At 43.5% G+C, this 23739-nt stretch overlaps 1 protein-coding gene across 3 annotated transcripts; it reads right to left on the reverse strand.

The window, feature by feature from the left end:
* Positions 1–250: 250 nt before the first annotated feature.
* On the reverse strand, positions 251–23542 carry Tcs3 (Probable tRNA N6-adenosine threonylcarbamoyltransferase Tcs3). 3 transcript variants are annotated; one of them, XM_037428772.2, is made up of 12 exons: positions 23318–23540; positions 22646–22765; positions 22338–22439; positions 22110–22183; positions 18760–18855; positions 18580–18629; positions 18437–18515; positions 18221–18320; positions 18064–18120; positions 7099–7174; positions 1276–1374; positions 251–649 (listed from the first exon to the last, which is right to left on the reverse strand). In XM_037428772.2, exons 1-12 carry the CDS (start codon positions 23430–23432, stop codon positions 610–612), a joined length of 1008 nt encoding a protein of 335 aa, XP_037284669.2. In that variant the 5' UTR covers positions 23433–23540; the 3' UTR covers positions 251–609. The 3 variants fall into 3 exon arrangements, 2 of the variants coding, with proteins under 2 accessions (XP_037284669.2, XP_075734482.1); XR_005110567.2 differs by lacking the exon at positions 7099–7174 and having other exon boundaries at positions 23318–23542; XM_075878367.1 differs by lacking the exons at positions 251–649; positions 1276–1374; positions 7099–7174 and adding an exon at positions 7185–7528 and having other exon boundaries at positions 23318–23542.
* Positions 23543–23739: the final 197 nt, after the last annotated feature.

A 23739-nucleotide genomic window follows, 5' to 3' on the forward strand; every position in this document is an offset into this window, starting at 1 on the left:
TCTGCCGCCGCCAACACCAGTGTCCCTGAGCATTAATGTGTGAAATAGAATAAAATAAATAGATAAGAAGCACTGAGGGCAGAATTAAATTCGGGCCCTCTGCGCGGTACCCCGGCATTCTACCACTGAGCTACGCCGGTGCTTGAAACTCCGTTGCAAACTGACCTTAGGAAGGCTTCATGTAGGGTAAGAAATAATGTTAACACATGTGTAATAAAGCATTTTAGGACATCAAAGAGGCAACCAACCATCACGCAATGCAAAATGCTATTTAATGACTGGGTGGTCAAATGTTCCAACCCATTACAAAAGCCTCTGGCATCATTTTTAATCGTTATCAGCTACAGAATCGACAATATTCACATTCCTTGCAAGTGCGTAGCGGGTACTATGCTTCTCCGAAGAATGGCATGGTGGATGCCTCCCTACTACACAAAAATTACAATGATTTATTGTGAATTTGGTGCCCTGCAAGTGTAGCTGTAGTAGGTAGTCACCCAAAGATTGTTTAAAAAAGGTTCCATAAAGGCCGCTCTTCTAGCTTTCGATGTGACTGTACTCTGCATTCTGCACAGGCCTGGCAGTTTTAAAATGAACACATTAAAAAAATCAGTCTCTCCATGTCACTTCCACTTCATCAGTTCGATACCTGAAAGCAATGTGAGAAATCCATTGAAAAGCAAGTCAGTTGAATTAACATACAAAGGCATTGCCAAGTAATTATTTTGAAGGAATTCCCCACAATTATCAAAATGCCGCCTTTGCAATGCAGCAAGTACTAGTAATGACTCTGGTATATTACACGAGTTGGTACTAACAGTGCGAAATTTTTTCACAGCTGCGTAAATAGACTTGAATGAGCTTGAATACCACCAGTTATCACAGAAGTCTATCTGTGCTGAGTGAAAATGAGCTCTAGTCTTGCACAACTGTGTTTGCATGTGCCATGCCTATAAATAATAAAAAAGGTAACTGTTTTGTGCTGACCCAGCAATAATTTGTCAACATAGCTTCAAAAGAACAAACTATTCAAGTGAAATGATCATCTACTTTTGTGCACATCACCTTACTGTACGCTGCTTTCAATTATGAATTGCCGGTTTGCCAAAGATCCCACCTCAGCCGTATCATTAATTTCACATGCTTTGCCACATAAGATGACTGCAAATTTCGTAAACAAGTTGCAACTTAGGAGGAATATTCCAACTGGTTGTAGTATTAACTGGTGTACATGTATTATAACCATCAAGTACAGGTAAAAAACGAATAAATTACCGTTGTGTGCAGGTTGTTTCTTCAAAGGGGGTCACTTGCCCAGATCGAAACATTTCCCAACCAGCTTGAGCAATCATTGCTCCATTATCGATGCAAAATCTGTAAAAAATTTGTTATGCCTGTTATGAATTTTCGATACCTATCCGATGAGCGAGGTACTATTTGAAAATTTTAATGAGAACTAACCGTAATGCTAGGAAAAGTATATAGGATGTTGTTAGAAGTAATGTAAATGTGAAAAAAGAAAAGTGAACGAAAAGATCACTTGCCACCGGCAGGATTCGACCATGCGACCTTCGAATAACGCGTCTGATACTCTACCACTGAGCTACGGCGGCAGTCATCCCACCCGCCGACTTTATAGGGTATATACATAGGTGTACCAGCCAGGGGGGGGGGGGGGGGGGGCAAGATGGGCACGAGCTCTCCCACTGGGAAAAGTTGGGGGGGCTGAGCCCCCCCCACTTTTGAGAGTGGTCTCTCTTGGGTGCAGCCTGGGGAACCAACAAGTAAGGCGAAGCTTTTCGTCACAACAGTAATAACTCAATTATGTTCTAACGAGAGAAGGACAATGTTACGAGGCAATGTTACAACATAGTGAAATTTTGCCAACATTTCTGCTATGATGTTTTTTCTTGTAGGTTCTTTGCGGCGCGGGTCGCCTATGCGACGTTTTGGCGTCTTGCGCTGTAGTACTGCAGAGGAGGCAAGTGCTGCACAGAGGCCCCATAATATTGCATCACTTGTTCATCCTTTTATTCTGCTGTGACTTGTTGATGCAGTTACTGATTAAAACAAGCAAACTTTTTATGGACTAGAAAATAATTTTTTTCAAAAAGGGTATATCGTCACCGCTGCTCTGTCGAAGCAGTTGTGAGCCGATGAGTGCGACGAATCGTTTCTGATGTTTAAGTTTTTCCGCTCTGAAACATCAAAAATTGTTTCCGTTTTAGTCTCTGATAAACCTGATCAGCCTTGCTTATGGTAACTTGGAAGTTGGAGCTATAGCGGCAGTAAAAGTCAAAAGTAAAATGCAACTTTACAAAGGTAACTGAATATTTACTGTACATTGATAAATGAGGGTTTGCCGAATGTATGTTTTGGTGTTAGGCAAATATAACCCCGTTTAACGTTTATATATGTGTCCTCGTTGACACTTGGTACATCTCCACCCCGACGACTAACGTCCATGATAAATTTATTAAACAAACTATTGTGGTATCTGCAGATGTTAACCGCCAAAGCATAATCGCAGAAAGAGAGAGAGGCCTCTGTGTATGCGAATTCATATCAAAGTGCTAGCACGTCAATGAAGTTCTCTCTCTCTCTGTGTGTGTGTGTGTGTGTGTGTGTGTGTGTGCGCGCGTGTGTGCGTGTGCGCGCGCGTGTCCTGGCTGATGACTGAGGTAGGTCTGCCCACCCACTCGCGAAAGAGTTGGTACGTTACTGGGTATATATGTGCATTTAACCGTGGGGAATGTCAGTCAGTACCACCTGTTGCCACTGTGGTGGGTGTGGAACATTCTTGCCTGTTTGGCGTCACATAGCATGTAATCTTATTACAAGATGGCAAGTGATCAATTTTCTCTCGCATAGTACCATCAAGGGCATAAAGTCTGCCAGAACGAGACCCTCGCTATGAATGAAGGAAAGAGTAATTTTAAGGGCTCGTTTTCCACACTTGCCGTAATGGCAACAGGTGGCACTTACTGATGCTTTTACGGTTTAAGGGCTCATTTAGCTCATTTTAAGGGCTCATTTTTCTTTGTTAGACACAATGGTAACATCACCATCGCAGCCAGACACACCAGCACAACGATGTATCTTCTTAAAGGAGCTCTGCAACACTTTTTTAAATAGTCATCAAATGGCTTCATCAAACAAGCTTATTGCATCACGAATGGACTGCCCCAAAAAGTTTTAGAATCCATCAAGTACAAGTGAAGTTACAGTGTTTTGCTACATGCTTAAGCATTTTCTCTCTCCTTAAAAGGGGCCCTGCAACACTTTTTCAAGTAACCATGGAATGAATTCACTGGAAGCGTTTGAGTGATTTTAAATGAAAAGAAGAGAAAAGTGAGCCCCGTAACTGTCTCTCAGGGGGAGGACACCTCAACAGTAGCTCACTAGAAGTGGGGGTAAAGGAGGGATTAAAAGGTAAAGAGATAGAGAGAGGAAGGAGAGAGCGAGGTGCAGGGACAGCGAACGACAGAAAACGACAGAAGTAAGGAGGAGATGGGAAAGATGGACACGGTCGCAGGAGTCCGAGGACAGGGCACCACTCGGCGAGAGCTCTTGTCGGCGTCAGGAGATGGAGTATGGAGTAGGACGAGCCCAGTCGGCCAGAGCTGCGTTGTCGTCGGAGATCGCAAGGGCACGACCGGTCGGCACGAAATCCAAAGAGCGAGTCTACTGGAAGAGCTTATTGCCTCACAAATTCAACGCCGCAAACATTTTAAGGATCGGTCCAGTGCGAGTGGAGCTACAAAGATTTGTCGCATACTGCAATTGCATTCTCTCTTCTCTCGTCCTAACGAAAGGGCTGGAAACTAAGCAGGGAGGGATGGCAGGGGCAAAGAAAAACGTCACGCGCGGCTCGTGACCTTAAGCACTTTTTTTCTTTTCTTCTAATGCGTGGCTTTTTCAGTGTGATCGCGCCCGCATGCGTGGACAAGTTGTGGCTTCACATGGCGATCTCTGTAATGTTCAAATCGACTAATGGCTGATAGATGGGCTAGCTACGTGTAATTTTTGAGCGTCTTCCATGATTTGTTGAAAAAAGAGAAAGCAATTTTTAGCTGTCTTTGATAATTTATTGTGAATTCCAGGCCACGTGCTGTGCTTTAATATTTGGCTAGCGTATTGTCGGGAGCCTCTATTGTCGATCAGCAGCGTTTTCTGACCATGCTCAAAAAGTGTTGCAGGGCGCCTTTAAGCACCAGTGAGAAAGCTGAAAGCTACACAGAGGGGAATTTTTCCAAAGGGCAGAGTATTGGAGTTTTCCCCCCCTTTTTTTTCTTTTTCTTCGAACATGCAGCTTATTTTCAGAGTGATTGCAAGAAAGCTTCTGGCAGCATCCTGCGGTGGTACTAGTTACCATGCCACGCATGATGCTCGACTCAGCTCATGGCCGTAGACTTCGGGTGTATGGTGGCGTCATTTGTCGAGAAAAGAAGAAATTATTTCTAGATTACTCCAAATTAATTGTAAATTCCATGTCGTGTATTTGGCTCAAATGCTCTCGGGATCCTCGACTACAGATCGGGAGCATTTCCTGACCGTGCTCAAAAAGTAGGCTTCTGTGAATAGTGTTGATCTTATGTTCAAAGCGAACTTGAAGCGAATAGTGATTCGATCAAACAATTTTGAATCGAGTCCGAATATTATATATCGTATATTATAAATAAAAATGGGCATCTTTGTCATGGCCCAACTAAGCTGCACAATATTTTTTCAAAAATTGACGCAAAGCATGTGCGAATGCCATTCTTTTTGGTGCAAAGCAACTTTGAATAGTAGCAGGATTTGACTTTTGATAGAATGCAAATGATAACCACTAAAATACGTTAGGTATTAAAATTTATTACACTTGGAGCATATAAACCGGTATAACAAGCTTTTAAACTGAAAAAAACAACAACAAAATGATGAATCGATGTGAGAGTAATATGCTCATTGTGTTCATTTAACCCCGAAGCAGGGCTTCGTGGCCATGCGAATTACCGGCAGATAGGTGCTTTCGCAGCATAGTGCCCCTTCGCTGCAGTGAAGCCATTATTTACAGGTAGTTCAACGCGGACTAATATACACACACTCGTACATTTCGAATACGTCAAAATTTCCAATAATTTAAATTAAAAGGAAAGCGAATTCGAATACTAATATTTGTTCGAATGTTTGCACAAGCCTATCATAGAATTTTGCAGGGTCCCTTCAAGGCGAAAGCCTCAAGTGCCTCATCAGATGGCATGTAGTATAAAAACTCGCATAACCTCATGCACAAAGAGAAGTAAAAATCGGGGTCAAGCTGGATTCAAGTGTAGGCACTCTGCATGCCAGCAAAGCATTCTGTCACAGAACTAGGTCAGTGCTTGACATTTGTTTGGAAAAAGACCATATACAGACGTCGTGCCAGCTGAAGGGGGGGTCTTATTATGAGATGTAAGATTGTGTGGCGGAAGCGTAGAACTGCATCATGTGTCGCACCATGGGTATTGCATAATGAGTGGGTGGTCTAAAGTGTCCAGCTACTGCAAAGGGCTTGGCCACAATTCATCATTATCATCAGACACAGCGTTAACACCGTGTGCTGCTACGAAGGTGCACACACTGCCCTAGAGACTTAGTGGGTACTTTGCTATTTCAAAATAAGATGAATTATGGTACAGTCGGTACTTTATAACTAAACTAGCAATAGGCACCTTGAGATAGTTTATAACAACCACTAACGCCTCTGCTCCAGCTTCGCCACATCATATGGCATTCGCCTTCAAGTTGTTTTAAGTGAATGCATGGGACCCTAAAGTGGTCTCATGCATTCACTTAAGCGTAGAACTGCATCATGTGTCGCACCATGGGTATTGCATAATGAGTGGGTGGTCTAAAGTGTCCAGCTACTGCAAAGGGCTTGGCCACAATTCATCATTATCATCAGACACAGCGTTAACACCGTGTGCTAACACCGTTAACACCGTGTGCAAATGTTAACAGCGTTAACATTTGTACGTGTGCAGTGGACTACGGTGGCTACGTTACTGTCAGAACAAGCAGACCTTACGTTAATACAGGTGTATTGGACAAACTGTCATTTGTGCTGTTTTTTTTTTTCTTATGCATACATACATAAGGCTTCCAGCAACATATATGCGTGTTTGTGAGAGTACATCATTCAGGAAAATTAATAAGTTCACTTGAGACATGAAAAAAATTTCTGTAGTCACTGGAAAGTGCAACTAATGCTCAGCTTGCAGACAGCAGCCAGCAACATAAAGGACTGAGAGTTTTTCTAAATAATTGCAGAACAAAGCTCAAAATGATGCTTTCACCATAAAAACTACTTAATTTGTGTATCAGGGTGTGCACAATGACACCCATATGATCTTTCTGTGTATCCAATAAACAATAAAATGCATACATGTTTTCCATAATGGTGTTTGTACAAATGAAAGGTGTTGCGATCATGAAGGCCTTACTTTGATTGATATGTGGGGTTTATCATCCCAAAACCACGATATGATTATGCGAGATGCCATAGTGGAGGGCTCCGGAAATTTTGACCACCTAGAGTTTATTAACGTGCACCCAAATCTGAGCACACGACCCTACACTATTTCCGCCTCAATTGGAAATGCAGCCGCCGCAGCGGGGATTTGATCCCGCGACATGCTGGTCAGCAGCCGAGTTCCTTAGCCACTAGACCACCGCGGCGGGTGAACACATTACTTTCTACAGCTGTATCAACTGAAACAATTTCAGTAACATTGCTTTAGACTTTTGGAGGTTGGATAAGCCTTAGAAAGCAGAAGTGAGAAAAGAAATTTACAGGAATATGTTTCCCAGTATCACTTGTCCATATACTATAGTTGATGAGTGTATTAATAATATAAGCAGCAGAAGCATCATGGCATGAAGAAATGTGCACTGCTATGATGTGATGCTCTGTGAATCACATATATAAGCATATGCATCACCAGAAATAGCTTTTCCAAATAAGCACCCTCAACCAGTAGTGGAAAGGGGGGAATATAACCAATATGTTCAATTTAAGGCTGACATTCCAGAGTTGCTTGTAATATGAGGAAAAAGTCAAGTCTCAACGTATACCTTTCATCCGTGGCAAATAACCTGGCATTGCGCTCTTCAGCCATGATGCCCATCATTTCCTGTAGTCTTTTATTACCTAGGACCAGTAAAAAAAAAATGTATTGCACTAGTGTTAATTTACATTTTTGTTTTTCCAAAGTGCACACTGCACCCTTTAGCAGCATTCCTGGAGAAGGTAAAACAATGTTTTCAGAATACAGCTAGTAAGCAGTATAGGTCAAGTTGCCTGATGATCTAACAAATAAAAAGAAAGGCAAGTCAACTAATACTATGCATTAAAGAAAAATAGTCCCTTCCTGCATTCACTCTCAGTTGGATTGTGGTAAAGTCTTGACCCAGGACACTATTGTGTTGCCCCTGGTGTGAGGAGAGTAGGACTGCCAGAAGTTTTTTCGCCGTGCTGTCTTCAGCATTGGTCTGCATTTGGGGACTGCACATACCCACAGGAAAAGCCTTTAGTATATGTTCAAATTGCACATACCATGGGAAATGGCCACAATTTTCTACTACACCAGTCTTAGGCATGGAATAGAAAAAAAAGGATGAGGTAACTTCTTCAAAAGACATTGTTTTTAATAATAAATTGAGCTACCTTTCAAAACTCTCAATAAGTTTCAAATTTTAAATACCGATGGTGACATGGCAAGAAAACTCTCAAATAAGTAGCAATCTACGGTAATAGCAGGCAGACAACACTAACACTTTTTATACTTCCGACATTACATGTTCAGTGCAGGACAGGTGTCTGCGTTACGCACCACCGCATCAGTTATGTCAACCATACCTTTTTAAGTGCAAAGCATTTCCTAGTGAAATCCTGGCAGTTTGACTGTTCTTATCTATCTACCTATGTATATGTGTATCTAGCCATCTACATCTGGGTGGTATTGTGATCGTCTCATTTGCTTGGTATGTACGAAACTTAGTAGAGAAGGACATGAGTGTATGATGAACCATGATTCACAGATCATGACATAAATAACGCAACTTGCCTGTTGTGTTGGTCATGAAACCCTTTCCAACAGTCACATGCAGCACATACATGCATAACACGGCTGATAATACCTATATAGACACATGCCACGGGTGATCCACTGTCTATATCAACCAAGGAGCGCCAAAAGACTGTAAATGTGAATGCGATATCATTAAGGATGCCATGTTATAAAAAATCTGGGGCTGACATCGACAGTGTTGTCAATTAGCAAGACCCTATGAAAGCAAAAAAATTAAAATCGGGTCTAAACATGGAATTGAACCCAGGTATTCTGCATGGCAGCCAAGTATTCTGCTACAGAGCCACATCAGTTCTTCAAATTGCTTTAGAAAAAAAGCTTTATACCGATGTAACAAGCGCCATATCGGTAAAACGCGGACTGTTGTTGCAGTGCTTCCCCCCCATCGGTATTTATATAATATAATAAACGTTGACACTTCAAGCTACTGTCAAGTGTTGCTAAAATAAATCTACGACTACTACCTATGATATGCACACCACCACACCATATTGCGATAATAATGATAATAATAATATTTGTGATTAAATATCACAAACCAATTATATAATTATATGACCATAGTGGAGCACTCCAGAAACTTAGACCATTGGGTGTTCTTTAAAGGGGCCCTCTAATGCTACACAACATTGGTGCTGACCGCATCAACAGGTAGTGGCGCTTGCCAGAACTATTGTGAGTGGAAGTGATGACGTGTAGTGCAGGCCTGTGATAAATGTAACACTAGATGTAATTACAGCATTGCCTCGAAATAGGGATTACTATTGGGTTTGTTTTTTTTTTTTTCTTTAGTGTGGTTTTTCACTGAACGCGGAAGAGACTAAAGTTCTCCAACTTTTTCAGCTTGAAAGCTGTAAAGCCAGTCAAAGAATGCACCAAACGCCACGGCACAGGAGAAAACGTTCTGGAGACATGGCACAGGAGGAAACGTGCCGAGGACTCCCCAGGTGCCGTTGTTTGAAGAAAGTGAGGCGAAAAAAATGTAAGAGCATTGATATAGACGCAATCTCAACACGAAAGGTAAGTAAAACTGCATAATACCATAAAAGCGTTCGCAATCTGGCTCATTTTTTACATGCGGTTCACTCCTCAAGCACCAAATTGTTTGTTACTATCACAATAGCGTCATCAATATGTCACAAATACAGGCAATATGGCATGCAAGCTTCCCACACATAAGAGTATTTGGTTCATTTCATCGGGGAGCCATCCTACGTCACAGGGCGAGGAAAACGTGGTCAAGTGACCCCATGGCTTCCATTTTATTGTATTTTGAATTTGATAGGCTGAATAACTTTGAACTGTGTGCCCCTATTGCTGCCGTTCTTTCTTCAGTGATAGGGGAATGCAGTTATTCTTTAAGTGCAACTTCGACGATTTTTCGAGGTCAGTGAATCTCAATAAAATTTGCTGGGTATGTTCTTTTGTACATTTCCGTTATTTATGCCAAATTACAGGATTGAGAGATGCGCTGATTGTTTGCAAGTGAATTTTAAAGATTATCTCGAAAAGCTCACCTCGCTGGCCTGTGTGACATCATGTTTGGCAAGTCAACGAAAGTGACTCAGCCAACGGCATCACTACTTTGGCTGCTACAGCATTTATTGTGCTGGCAACAAGGCGACGGTGGCGGTGTTTGGCATGAGTATAGGACGGGAAAGCTTTCTTCCTTCCTCTGTGGTGTTTGGCCGGCGCTTCGCTGGTCTGCCTTTCACAGTTTTCATACTACGCGCCGGCGAGACCAGTATACGGCCTCCAATTCTTACCAAATAGTACATAATATGCAGACAGAGCACCCTGTCGGGCTGCGGTTTCCATTTTGCATCTTCTTGCCTATTAAAAACTGATTTCGAATTTCTTGAGCATTTCAGCTATTGGGCTCATGACAAGAGTGTCTCAGGAACATATTGTTACAAGTGATTGTGTTTATTTGCAGATGAGGTGAAATGGCGTTGGGAAAGAGCAGCATACTTCTGAGACAGGCCTTGTCCGCTTCACCCAACCACACAGTCCAAGCGCCGCTCCACTACTCTTCTTCTTCTTCTTCCATGCCCCGTAGGCTCAAGCATCTTCATTGCATTTCCCCCGGCGGCAGACGAAGCTCGCCGAGCGAGTTAAATAAGCCTATGATGGTACTGTTTGAGGCGGGCTACGGGAACAATTTGCGTAGTGTGCGAACTCCGGTTATTGGCTGTGACTCGGGCAACAACGTGATTCACGTCACTGAGACGAGTGACTATCACGAATGGGCTGGAATAGTTTGCTAGAAACTTCCGGTACAATCCTTTTCTACGAACAGGAGTCTACAGCCAAACGTAGTCGCCAGGAGAAAACTCTACGGGGATATGCTTGGCATCGTAGCGACGCTTGCTGTGTTCTTGAGAAGACAATGGTCGAAGGCGCGCTAGTTGACGTGCTTCTTCAGCGCGACACAACGTCTGAGCGATGAACAGATCTTCCTGATGCGAGAGAGGTAATAGAGTGCCCATAAAACTGCGTGGATTTCATGCGCAAAGCAAAAAGAAGGGCAAATGTCCAGTAACTTCATGCTTGGCGGTGTTATACGCGTAATTAACAAATGGTAAGACGGCGTCCCAGTTCCTGTGGTCAGCACCAACGTACATCGATAGCATATTCATAAGAGTTTGATTTGTTCTCTCAATGAGACCGTTAGTTTGCGAATAGTAAGGGCTGGAGTGGCGATAAGAGGAGCCACAGAGGCGCAAAATTTCTTCAACCACATCGGCGATAAATTGTCCTTTACAATCACTGATGACAACCCGTGGAGCACCGTGACGCAGTATGACCCGTTGTAACAGAAAGAAAGAAACAGCGGCTGCTGTGGCCGATGTCAGTGCTTCTGTTTCCATATATAACACGTTAAATAATCTGCGCACACTATAACATATCGGTGGCCCGATGGGGTCTTAGGAAGGGGTCCGAGCAAGTCTATGCCGACTTTTTCAAAAGGGGATGTCGGTGGAGGGATAGGCTGCAAATAACCTGCCGGGGCAGTGGTGGATCGCTTCTGGCGCTGACATATAGCACAGCTGGCGACGTACTGTTTTGCTGTCTTCCACATTTTCAGGCAGTAGAACCTCTCACGTAGTCGATGTAGTGTACGTGTGAAACCGAGATGACCAGATGTTATGTCATCATGCATAGAACGAAGGACAACCAGGCGCAGGCTTTCCGGCACCCCTAGAAGCAATGGGAGGCCGTCGGCTGAATAGTTTCTTTTAATACAGCAAGCCATCTAACATTTTAAAGTGCTTGTCGGAGGCGTTATGCGCAGCTTTGAGCAAGGGTTTCAGAGTAGGGTCGCGCTGTTGCTCACGTTTGAAGCTGCTGGTATCTGGGAAGTCGGACGAGACAGCAACTAAATAGCCATCAATGTCAGCGTTGGTGTGTACTGAAGGAAGGCGGGATAAGCAGTCGACATCTGTGTGACATCGTCTGCTTTTATAGGTCACAGAAAAGCTGTACTCTTGGAGGCGCAACGCCCAACGAGCCAGCCGGCCAGACGGGCCGCAAAGTCCCACAAGCCAGAGAGTGATGATCGGTCACTATTGCGAACTCGTGGCCATGTAGATACGGTCGGAACTTCTGAATGGCGAAGACGACTGCTAAGCACTCGAGCTCGGTGACGGTGTAGTTCTTTCTTCTCTGCTCGAGTCAGTGTCCGACTGGCATATGCTACGACATGCTGACGGCTGTTGCAGAGTTGGACCAGCACAGCACCAACATTCAGCCCACTAGCATCAGTATGAAGTTCAGTCAAAGCATTAGGATCAAAATGCTTTAGAATGGGTCCTGAAGTCAATAAAAACTTCAGCTGTTGAAATGCAGCCTCACATTTATCATCCCACAAATACGGTGTGTCTTTATGAAGAAGGGACGTCAGTGGGGAGGCAAGTTGTGCGAAGTTCTTAATAAATCAGCGGAAATATGAGCACAGACCCAGAAAATTTTGCAGGTCCTTCACTGTTCGTGGTGGTTTAAAGTTGCGAAACACTGCGGTCTTCTGTGGGTCTGGTCGCACGCCTTCTTTATCCACGAGAAAGCTTAATACGAGGGCTTGACGTTCTCCAAAATGGCACTTCTTTGAGTTTAAAACAAGGCCATCTTCGCGTAAGCATTCAAACACAAGCGACAAGCGGTGGTTATGCTCTTGAAAAGTCTTGCCGTAGATAATCACGTCATCTGAATAGCACATGCAAATTTCCCATTTTAGTCCACGGAGTACTGTATCCATAAACCTCTCGAATGTTGCTGGAGCATTGCACAAACCAAAGGGCATAACGTTAAACTCAAGAAGACCGTCTGGTGTTACGAAGGCCGTCTTTTCTTTATCTCAGGGATGCATAGAAATTTGCCAATACCCAGAACGCAAGTCAATGGAAGAAAAATAGGAGGCAGAATGCAGGCAGTCCACGGCGTCATCTATACGTGGCAAAGGGTAGGCGTCTTTTTTTGTGATGGCATTTAGGCGACGATGGTCTATGCAGAATCTCCATGAATTATTCTTTTTCCTGACTAGAATGACAGGAGCTGCCCACGGACTACACGATTCTTGTATGAGCATGTCTTCAACTTGCTCAGCGATGACTTTCCTTTCGAAAGGCGATACGCGATAGGGCTTCTGGCGTATTGGTGGTGCTTGGCCTGTATAGATGCGGTGTTGCATACGTGAAGACGGTGGCGTAAGAGTAGATGTCTCGTCTTGGGCAAAGTAAAAAACTGAGGCGTAGCATGCGATCACCTCCCGCAGCAGCGACCGTTCAGTTGAAGGAAGCGACTTGTTGATCATACGGGGTCAATGCTGGCAGAATAGTCTGGGTACGAGTTGGCGTGGGGTTTCTTTACATCCACCGACAGTTGAAGTGACCGTATGGTAAGAGTACTTTGCTCTTGAAAGCTTGCCAATTTAAGTCCTGCAGGCACAGATATGGGCTGCGTGGGAACGTTCACAGTCCACAAATCGGCTTAACCATTGACGGTGAGCACGAGGCAACGAGGCACAATAATGTTTTTCTTAAGTGTGTTACTGAAGTTCGGCTCGGCTGAACCGTAGTAAGAACCCGCACAAGAACGCGAAGAGTTTACGCGCACAAACATTGGGGTATGCGGGGCCAAGCAGATGTTTTCAGACACGGAAAACACTTCCAAGAAGTCATCAACGGTATCTTTCGTCAATGGAAAGGGCAACACGAGCGAAAAATAATCCCACCACTACCAGAACCTAGAATTGCACCACATTCATGCAAAAAACCTATACCTAGAATGACGTCGTGGGTCGCTTGTGCAAGCACCGTTAGTTCAGCTCTAAACGTTTGACTTTCTACAGAAATTAAAACAGAACAAACACCAGCCGGGCTCAACGTTTCTCCCCCTACGCTGCGGAACGTAGCACTCCGATTCCAAGCAAACATTACTTTCGTCCCAAGGCAATTTTCAAAAGACAAGCTCATTATGAAAACGGCAGCACCGGTATCAACTAGTGCAACAGTACTCACATTGTCTACAAAAACATTCACTTTATTCTCAACCATTACAACACAAGGGGGTCTTGGGGAAGACGATTTTGCGGCCTCGCCCCCATTGGTCACACCAGTTAGTTTTCCAGTGGTGGTGGCGTCCCCGAGCGGCGACGCGGCGATGGGGATCGGCGATGGGGGGTTGGCGTGCGGGTGGTAGGGTAACGCTGCGGTCGGAGCAAGGCGAGTCAGCACGTGCTGCTTGTTGCCGTTGGAAAGAGCCCTAAAATAGTCGAGACTCGCCAGCAGGTACATAGGGAATGTACAGGTTGAATCGTGGAGCTCGCTGCTGGCAACGGTAGCAGTACCTAGCGATGTGTCCAGGTAGCCCGCAGTTGTAGCAAGTACGGGTGTCGCGTCTAGTCGTCCCTGGCGAAGTAGACCTCGTCTGTTGATAAAAGTTGGGCAATGGTGGCCGAGGAGTAAGTTGCCGTGATGCAGCTTGCCTGCGTTCCTGGTTTTCAAGTGGCCGTTCACTCGTTAGTTCGAACCGATCGGTGTAATTCGGGCGAGGCTCAAAGTAGCTCTGACGCATCCGAGGTACCAGTGGTTCACAGGGCCGTTGGTCGAATGCACACTGATGGCAGACCGGCAGTGTCCACAGCTTGCAGTTGAGCAAGTTCTTCCTTAACCACTCGTCTTATAAGAGAAAAGATGTCGTCCTGCGATGGAAGGTGGACACTTGCAATCGTGGGCACATTGTAAAGACGTTCAAATTTCGGTAGGACTCTCCTCCTTTTTAGCGCTTCAAATGCTCGGCAGTGTCTCCTCAGGTCTGCAGGTGTGTGTAGATCTTCCTTAGTGATAAGAAAATTGTACACGTCTTCCGCGATTCCCTTGAGCCCACCGATTCCCTAGAGCCATGACCTACCTTATCTTCATCAGACATGGTTGCATTCCCGATTCCGCAAAGCTTCAAGACGGCCTCGATGTAGGTGGTGCATGTTTTGCAAGGTAACTGAGCTCTGCGTGAAAGCGTTTGCTCCGCCTGCTTGACCTTAGCTGTTGAGTCACCAAAACACCTCTTGAGCTCGTCCACAAAAATGTCCCATGTGGTCAATGCACTCTCGTGGTTGTCGAACCAAAGAGACGCGGTGCCGACGAGAAAAAACACCACGTTATCGAGCTGCTTAGCAATGCTCCACCGGTTGCTGCCACTCACTCTTTAGTAGTGCTTGAGCCAGTCCTCAACATCGTCATCCAGCTGCCCTGAAAAGGTCCTCGGTTGACGTTCCGGCGTGCCACAGCGAGCTTGTCCTGGCGGGTGAGCGTGTTGCTCATCAGCGACGAGGCTGTTATGGCCTGCTCCCGCGTCCTCCATGTCTGGTAGCTGTGGTGGCAAGCCTGCCAAGCGTCTGCTCCGTCGCAAAATCGGTAGAGCTGGATCGTCCAGATTGATGTACCCGGCACCTTCCACCAAACTGTTACGAGTGATTGCGTTTATTTGCAGATGAGGTGAAATGGCGTTGGGAAAGAGCAGCGTACTTCTGTGACAGGCCTAGTCCGCTTCACCCAACCACACAGTCCAAGCGCCGCTCCACTACTCTTCTTCTTCTTCCGCGCCCCGTAGGCTCGCGCATCTTCGTTGCAATATGATCTGCTAGTAAAGCATGTAAAACAATGAGGTCTTGAAAAATGTTGGAGGGCCCCTTTAAAGAGCACTGACAGAGCACAGTACATAGGCCTCTACCATTTTGCCTCCAGTGAAATCCAACTGCCAAAGTTGGGATTGAAGCCATCACCCTTGGATCAGCAGGGGAGCACCGTAACCACTAAACTATTGTGGTGGACTCACACGCCAGTGTAGTTGATATGGTTGGCAAGCCTACAATATGCACACAACCACAAAATTTTCTTGAAAACGTCCACCTGTCTCATTACAGTAGTCTCAAAGTGAAAATTCCTACTGCTCACAGACTACTCCATATGATATTGATTTTCACAATCGACAGGATTGGCTGGAATTTCTTTATTTTTCCCCTCAAAGATAACATGTGCTGGCCACATTATCCCACCTTGACCTAATTTATTACCCTTGACTCAACGGTTGACACAGCACATTCACCTCTCTTCGAAATACTACGGCACATAATTTAGAGACCTTTTATTAAAATAAACAAGCAAACCTTAATTGAAAGAAGCAATGTTATTGATTACCAACGTTTCCCAACACCTCTGTCACGTGTTTTACATTGACATGTTCAAATGTTCGCTACATCACAGCACTGCTAATGGTGCATTCAAACAATGGACCGAATCCGAATTTGTCGTGGACGCGGAGGGCTAATCCACGGATGATCCGCCTGCAGGCGCATCCACACGATGGACGGTGTCCCAGGAGAAAACAGCCGGATCAACCTCAACAGGAGATTCGGCGCTGACCTGCGCCCGCTGGCAGCAGACCGGTTTGAGAGTATTCAACATGGATGCCTACAAGAAGCGACGCTTGGCTGCGATGTCTGTCGCATTGTGACAAATGAACGAGGAGTGTTATTCTTTCAGGAGAAAAGGGAGTTGCTGGCAGAATGTTCTTTCAACTACATTGCTCCCCACTTGTATAACTTCTGAATGCGTCTCTCATCTTTTTTTAGAAGCGCCACATCACTGGTTGCAGAAGTTCGAATATTTCACCACCATGACGGCTAAAAACCTCACGTGTCAAACGACGGCGGCGACATTTCCCGAACCACCAAAAGTGATTTATGCGTATTTATTCACCTGAGAACAAAGCCCCCTGAAAACTAAGCAAACCATGCTCAAGCGTATATGATGCCGACCAGTCATGCAGCTGTCTGCGAGCCATAGAGGACATGCCACGAGCAGACAAAAAGTGTACTGGTTGCCAGAAACCCCGAGCTAATCCGCTAAAGTAGCGACTTTCTCCCGCCACAATCCCGATGTGAGAAACAGGTTGGGGTCACCTGTCCGCAAGCCGCGCGGATGAGTCGCGGACGAGGGGAATTGCTGATGTGAGGTCACGTGACGCGCCGTCCGTCCCACCACATCCGGATTCGGTCCGTCGTCTGAATGCACCATAAGCAAGGGTTTACGGGATAAGATCCCAGCCTTTGAGGTTGCATACCAGTGAAAGCCGATTTCAAATATTTGTCTGTCATGCTTAGTGTGCATGTTGAAGGATCACTAACATGAAACAATAAATTAATTTAGACAGATAAATTACACTCTGAAAACGTTAGTGTTGCTAATGTCAGCATCACAGATCTATTACAGAGGAAATGTAGGTCAAATGTTCATCTTGAAATATACAGTCAAAATTACCTATTGTCACATTACGCTTTGTAATCTGTTTTTATCATATTTTAGTAACTTTGGCTTAATGGAATCTTTTCAAACTTGGCATGCTAAGTCTCTGGATCCCTGAAAAGACAATGTACCTAATTTCTATTGGTTAGAAACAATGTGTGTGCTAGAAGAAGCCGTGAAAATCTACGACGTCGCGATCACTGGGGGAAAACCGATCACCACAGGCTTTTTTTTAACATTTTCTCACAGCAGGCGTGGTGTTTTTGGTATAAAGATGGTAATTTTATTAATTATAAAAAAACACTTTTCACATCAGTGCCTTTTTAAAATGCCCTCCCTTTCCCTAGAAAAAATTTCTGGCTCATCATTGTTTACTTATTAGAATAAACTAACAAAATAAATTTCAACTAATAACTTATTTCTGAAATCTCAGAATTTCTTCAGAGATGTTGACATGCCTGCAAGATGTGCCACAAAGGCAAATGCTGCATTCCTCCTGACAAAGTCAATACCATGAGGTGTAACATATTAGACAAACAGCCTTTCAATGAGACACCCACAGTAGAATGAGAGCCGCAGTTACATGACATAGGATACTATAACGTACAGTACTCACAGAGTGAAACAAGACAATTTGGGGCAAACTAACACACATACTGTTGTTTCTGCCATTTTCAGTTCAGGTCATATTGGTGTAATTTCAATTCTAATGTGTAGACCAGAGCCAGCATTATTTTTAGAGAACAAATTCTTTGCAACATGACGTGGTTATTTCGAGCAATCAAGCATACCATGTGTTATACTAAAGCATTTGATATTGCATTTGAATCTGTGAGCACTGTACACAAATAAGCACATCGCCAAGTGACAAACAAAAGCTGTGTAGCTTCAAAAAAAAGTGAAAATACAGATGCTATAACAATAATTTAGAACAGAAGCCAAGAAGACCACAGGTATATCACTCTGGGTTGCAAAGTAACCTTACTGCCCTTTTAAGCTGAAAAAATCCTCCCACATGTCTGAGCCACATCTCTCAAGGCCATATAGGCATGTGTTGCATGAAATTGCTATCTGGTAGTCAATAAATGTAATATAAGGTATCAAAACAACAGTAGTAATGAGTCACAGAGACCAAAATATGTGCTTACAGCCAACTCCACCAACAATGAGTACTTCATCGGAACCAGTGTGAGCCATAGCCCTTTCTAGAAAAGAAAAAAATCATCCAAATCACATTGTGCATAAAAAAAAAAAACATGTTAGAGAGATATGCTCCAAAACAATGCCTTTGTTGGTCACATTTACCTGTTGTTTCAACAAGCATTGCAAATACAGTCTCTTGTAAAGAGAAACACAGGTCTTCAGCTGTGCACTGGCCTTCACTTAAAAGGGACTCTGCCTTTTCCTGAAATTGAGTATACAGTGTTTGTATCCTTCTTGTGGCCTGCAAACTTGACATTGTAGATTAGTGTAAACTGTAGGATGGTTCAAAAAGAAATGAAGGAAACATAACTAACAAACCTCAATGAAGGAAAGCACTCCTGAAAATGAGACATCCATGCCTTTGACAACATAAGGGAGTGGAATCAATTTAGTGCCCCTGCAGCAAAAGAAAAATAAAGTTCATATTCCTGCACACAATGCAGTTGTGTCTTATGCCATACTTTTTTGCCATTTGCTCTATGTTGTAGCCTGGACTTGGATCATTTGAGAGCTGTAAAATTTGTTTTATTATTGCAAGCAAATGACTGACACAGAAGAAAAGCTGCTGCTGTCACATGCAAAACGGTATCAAATGTCTTACTGTATGCACAAAAATCTAGTGAGCCACTTCTCTGACTTACTTTCAGAACTCTTGCAAACCTGTCTAGGCAATTCCCAACAGCAATGTCAATAGTCTCTCCGAAAATCCTGTAGCGCTTCTCACTGTATGCTATTACCTAAGGAAAAAAAAACAAACTTAGAACTTCAGAGATCTTAAACTGCCAGCACACTGTTAACAGAAACATTTCAGAAGACATGCTGTAAGTAGGCATTAAACAAAAGACAAAACAATTTTTAAAGGGAGAATGTGAGATGTTAACCATTTTTCAAGCATAAACCTGTAAGCACATACAGAACTCTAGATATTTCAAGTTGCACACTGCTAATCATAATGTCATACCTTTCAGACAAAGCTTAAGTGAGAGTGGGGGCATGAACATAGAGAGCTTTTGCAGAAAAGTTACCATTCAATGAGTGGCAGCCATCACAAGAATCTTCGTGCTCATATCAAGACATCAAGCTTGTTTTAAATAATAAATCCAGGATTTAGTAGTGTCACTTCTTGGTTTTCACAAAAGTGGCCATTTAAAATACTCCTTGATTGCCTGATTTATGTCATGAAGTAATTTATCTTTCAAAGTGAGAACAAAGCTCAAAGTGAGTAGAGTGGCCAGTAAAGGACATTAAGATAGCACTGGATTTATGGAAGGGGGTGAGAGACAATGTTGTAATGAACAATGTTAAAAATCAAAGTAATGACATCGCACTGAAGTTGTACAAACATGGCACCCTGAACTCTTTTTTTTTTCTTTTGCATTAAATTAATGACTGAAACTCTGAACCCCGTACACATTGTTTGTAATCCTCAAAGCTTCTTAAGTTCTTACAACTGAAATTCTCATCATATACATTATGTCCACCCATCCTAACTGGGACGTGATTCTGCTGGCCGTAACACCCTATTATGCTTACAATCTGGGGTTTATATTCCATGATATGATTATAAAGGATGCCACAGTAGAGGGCTTTTTAAATTAAGCCCTCTGGTGCTCTGTAATATGCACTGACATCGCACAGTACATGGGCCTCAAGCATTTTATCTGCATCGAAATGTGACCCCCATGGCCGGGATCTAATTCACAACTTTTGGGTCAGCAGCCGACACACACGTGTGCTACAGTCATAGTCTTTGTGTTGCTTTTGTAATATGTGCTTAAGTAACCACTAGCTTCCCAACTTTGTCTGTTGTTAAGATGTTGACAATGCTATCACACCAGCCGAGCACCTCTACCAAAATGCTACAAAGCTTATTATATGTTGGCAGTAAGCCCAGCAATGCAAAGTTACGAACAAAGCCCTTCTGATCAAGCTTGCAAGCTATAGTGCCAAGACTTTGCAACCTATCCTTCTCAGCAGCATAATGGCAACGGCAGTTCTTGAGCTCTCTTCATTACGCTAGAGTAGCTTTTTATCTAAGGCTAGTTTAGGTTTCATTTTCCATAGTTTCACTGATTGATGTCATGTGGCAGAAGATGATCACAGGGGAGCAGGACAGTGAAGTGTTTGAGACTTACTCTGGCTCTCTTAATTATGTGCTACGCTACTAAACCATCCCTCACGACAAGTAGAATGAAAGTGGCTAGTAAATATCATGATCCAACTACCATGAGACCTCTGGAGCTTTGTTGACTGTGACAGTGATGTGTACCACGCAAGAGGGACAGTGATTGACTCTAAGTGTACTGTCTTTCTCTCTCTTTCTTCAATCTTTCAATCTCTCCTGTCCTGTTCCCATCGGTAGGGTAGCAAACTGGTTGTCCTAGCCTTATTAACGTCCTTGCCTTTCCTTCCCTACTATTTTTTCTCTTTGGTGTCATATGACAAAAGCTTCTCAGAATAAAAATTGAAATTGTCTCTAGAAAATCTTTAAAACTACTTTGAGTGCATTATTTTTGAGTGCTCGTATCTTTTTCTTGGAGTTAGAGGTAGACTTGAATATTGTTTACACAATGTTCATGGGAACCAGAAGGTAAAACATATTACCTTAAAATCCTGTTATCTAAAGCAAGCTGCACGAAGTACAAAAATAGGCATTCTCAGCAACAAATACAATAGTGAAGGTTTGCGTGACATTTCAAACTGGCTGTGCAAAAGTGCCTCTTCAACCTCTCCCAATATTGGTTTTTATGTACTGGTACTGCAGAATCTGGGTAGCTGCGGGCAAGTAACACATTGTTTGTGGTTATTAGAATGTTGTCTAACCTAGTACCCCAAAACATGAAGCTATGAATTTTAGAATATACCAGTAAAAGCCCACTCTTGCTGCCGTGTTCTACAATTTCTCGTGAAAATACGATCACAATAACCGTATCAATATACATTACTCATAGGAGGGGTAGCCAAGAGAAAATAATTATCTTGAAATACATATCATGCAAAATTGTACCAGTGAGATTCTACTGTATTAGTACCTTCATCTAATTAAGTAAATGGTAAGCTAAATATATGCTCACACTTGCTTTAATTTTTCGTGGCATGATACCGCTAGGTTCTTTACATTTATTTTGTTCGGCCATAACCCAACGCTATCTTTCGACACACTCCTGCCATGCAGACATCGGAGTATGCTTATACGACGAAGTACACCTGAGAGACAATAACAAAGGCCCAAGAGGCACGTCAAGTTGCTCGACGCTGTCTAGTGGACTTGCACGCAGGACAAACAGAGGTGCACATATGAGGCCTGCCATCATGGCATCCACTACGCGACCAGTAATCTGGTTCTGCTTTGGTCCTTCTCGCGCTGCCTTGGACATCCAAAAAAGTTACTTTCACGGTTTATCAGCGCTCACCACATCTTACACCAAGTGACTTACGTCACCAATGAAATCACCCATAATGACAGTCTTTCAGTCTCGCACTAACATAGTGCATGTTACGCGGCTCAAGCCATAGATATATAGACTCGACTGCCTCTTGATTAGCACCGAGTTGGTGCTCCAGCTGCCCCAAAATAATGTATTGGGCTGAAAAAAAGATGACGAAGAGGACAAGAAAGATGTTGACAGACCCTGCAAGCTGGGTTCCATCTTGTAAGCCAATTAATTTATTGAGTGTGTATATAAAAATATATTTTCCCTGTCACAATATGTTGCAATTAAACCTTTTAAGATATAAAAGGTAACAAACACAGTTAATAATTTAGTGTATGATGCACTCCCAAAACACCAAGTCATAATTAAGCTTCTTAGTTCTGAACTACATCTCTGAAACAAGTTTGGCCTCTTTACATCTACAAGGTGTAAAGACACCAAACTTGCCTGAGAGGCAAGGTGAGATGACCACATCTTAATAACTTAATCTTGCGAGTCTGGTAAAAAAAGTGTAAACAACGAGATGTTTGCAAATACTGACAAGTCAAATCATTTACCTGAGTGTTGCCGCCACTGACATATAGTACAGTTGGGTTGGAAGCTCCAGTGATTAGGCGCCCCATTTCAATGTCTTGAAGGTATTGTCAAGAAAGCAAATGATGGGGCTAGAAGGAGACAGTATACAAATGACGTGCAATTAGGTGATAAGAATTAACCTTCTAAAAACAGCACCTCTCTGCCACATAATGTTGATCAGCATCATTTGAATAATGGTGCAAGGATACGACCAATGCAGTGGTTGACACCTATGATTGGCTTGTTCCATAGCTGCGCGATTGTTCTTGCAACCACGGCAACAGATACCAAAGGAGCTCCCATACCAGGTCCTTAGAAGAGAAAGAGAGAGAGAAAAAACATGAACACTGTGGCGTTCTGACAAATATAGGCACTGCGCCGTGCTCCCGACCGGGCTGTAGAAATTAGGTGCCTTTCCCCTCTTCTAACCACTACCACCACCACCAAATATAGTTTGTGCTCTCCCTCTCTGTCCACAATGTACAAAGATTGAAATGTGCGAGTGCTAGTAACTTGCCTTTAGTGTAGCACACGACGTCGATTTCTTTTGGCGTGATGCTAGCCTCTTGCAGTGCCTTTTCAAGAACATCTAAAATGTGTGCTCGGTGGTGCAGAGCAGTGTCTCTTGGCTGGAACCCTGGGGAATCACAACAGTTAGACAGTGGAGATGACTTGAACAGCGGGTGATCGGCATAACGTGATTTTAGGGCATCAGGTTTCAGAAAGCTCTTGACATTAGTTGACATTGAATTCACACCAGTAACGTCATTCGCACCTGATGTGCGATTGACATTACGACAAATTATAGAATGTATTTGGACACGGCAACAGGTGGCACAGCTGACATGCTCTTTGCTAATAAAAAAAAATACTGCAGATTCATGAAGTGAGTGCTGATGACGGAGCAAAACTAGGTCCTGAGGTGTATAATGTCTACGTTGAAGCCACTGACAGGTATTAAGAACAAACAAATGAACGGATAGATGCACGGACGGATGAACGCAAGGACGGACATACAGATGTACGGGCAGAGTACGCGCTATGAACTCCACGTACGGTATATGTAACACCTGTGCTTCAGTCCAACGGGAAGCTAATACAACGGCGTCAACGGACATCGAGAGAGCCTAAGGAGCTTCGCTCCTGAAAAAAAAAAAAAAAAAGTTTCATGTCAATAAGGTAAACACACCTTCGCCTGGAGGAGTAATGTAAGTTACTCGTGGATTCGACAGAACTTCGCCATCGCGCATTATACCAACTCCCAACTTGTTTGCACTCCCTTCAAAGCCGATCGCTATAGTCATGCTGCCTGCTATATTGATTAACAATCAGGCACGGTTCAGTTTGCTTCGCAATCTTTGTGCGATAGCACGGCGCCGCCACGCTCAAAAAAATGTTGGCTTTGTGTGTGCTTGGCTAGAAATGGCTATAACTCTGTATTCGGGCCACAATGCAAGCATTATTGACTGTTCAACATCAGTGTTAATAAAAATATAAACTCAAACACATCAATTATATGTTTTTTAGATTAAAGAAGCGTTGATGTTCTTGTGATTTGATTACCTAAAAAGTGACGTCATGATTATTGAAGCCCACAGAGGAAGGAAACGT

This window comes from Rhipicephalus microplus, chromosome X (assembly GCF_043290135.1).
Source record: "Rhipicephalus microplus isolate Deutch F79 chromosome X, USDA_Rmic, whole genome shotgun sequence".
NCBI classification, from domain to species: Eukaryota; Metazoa; Arthropoda; class Arachnida; order Ixodida; family Ixodidae; genus Rhipicephalus; species Rhipicephalus microplus.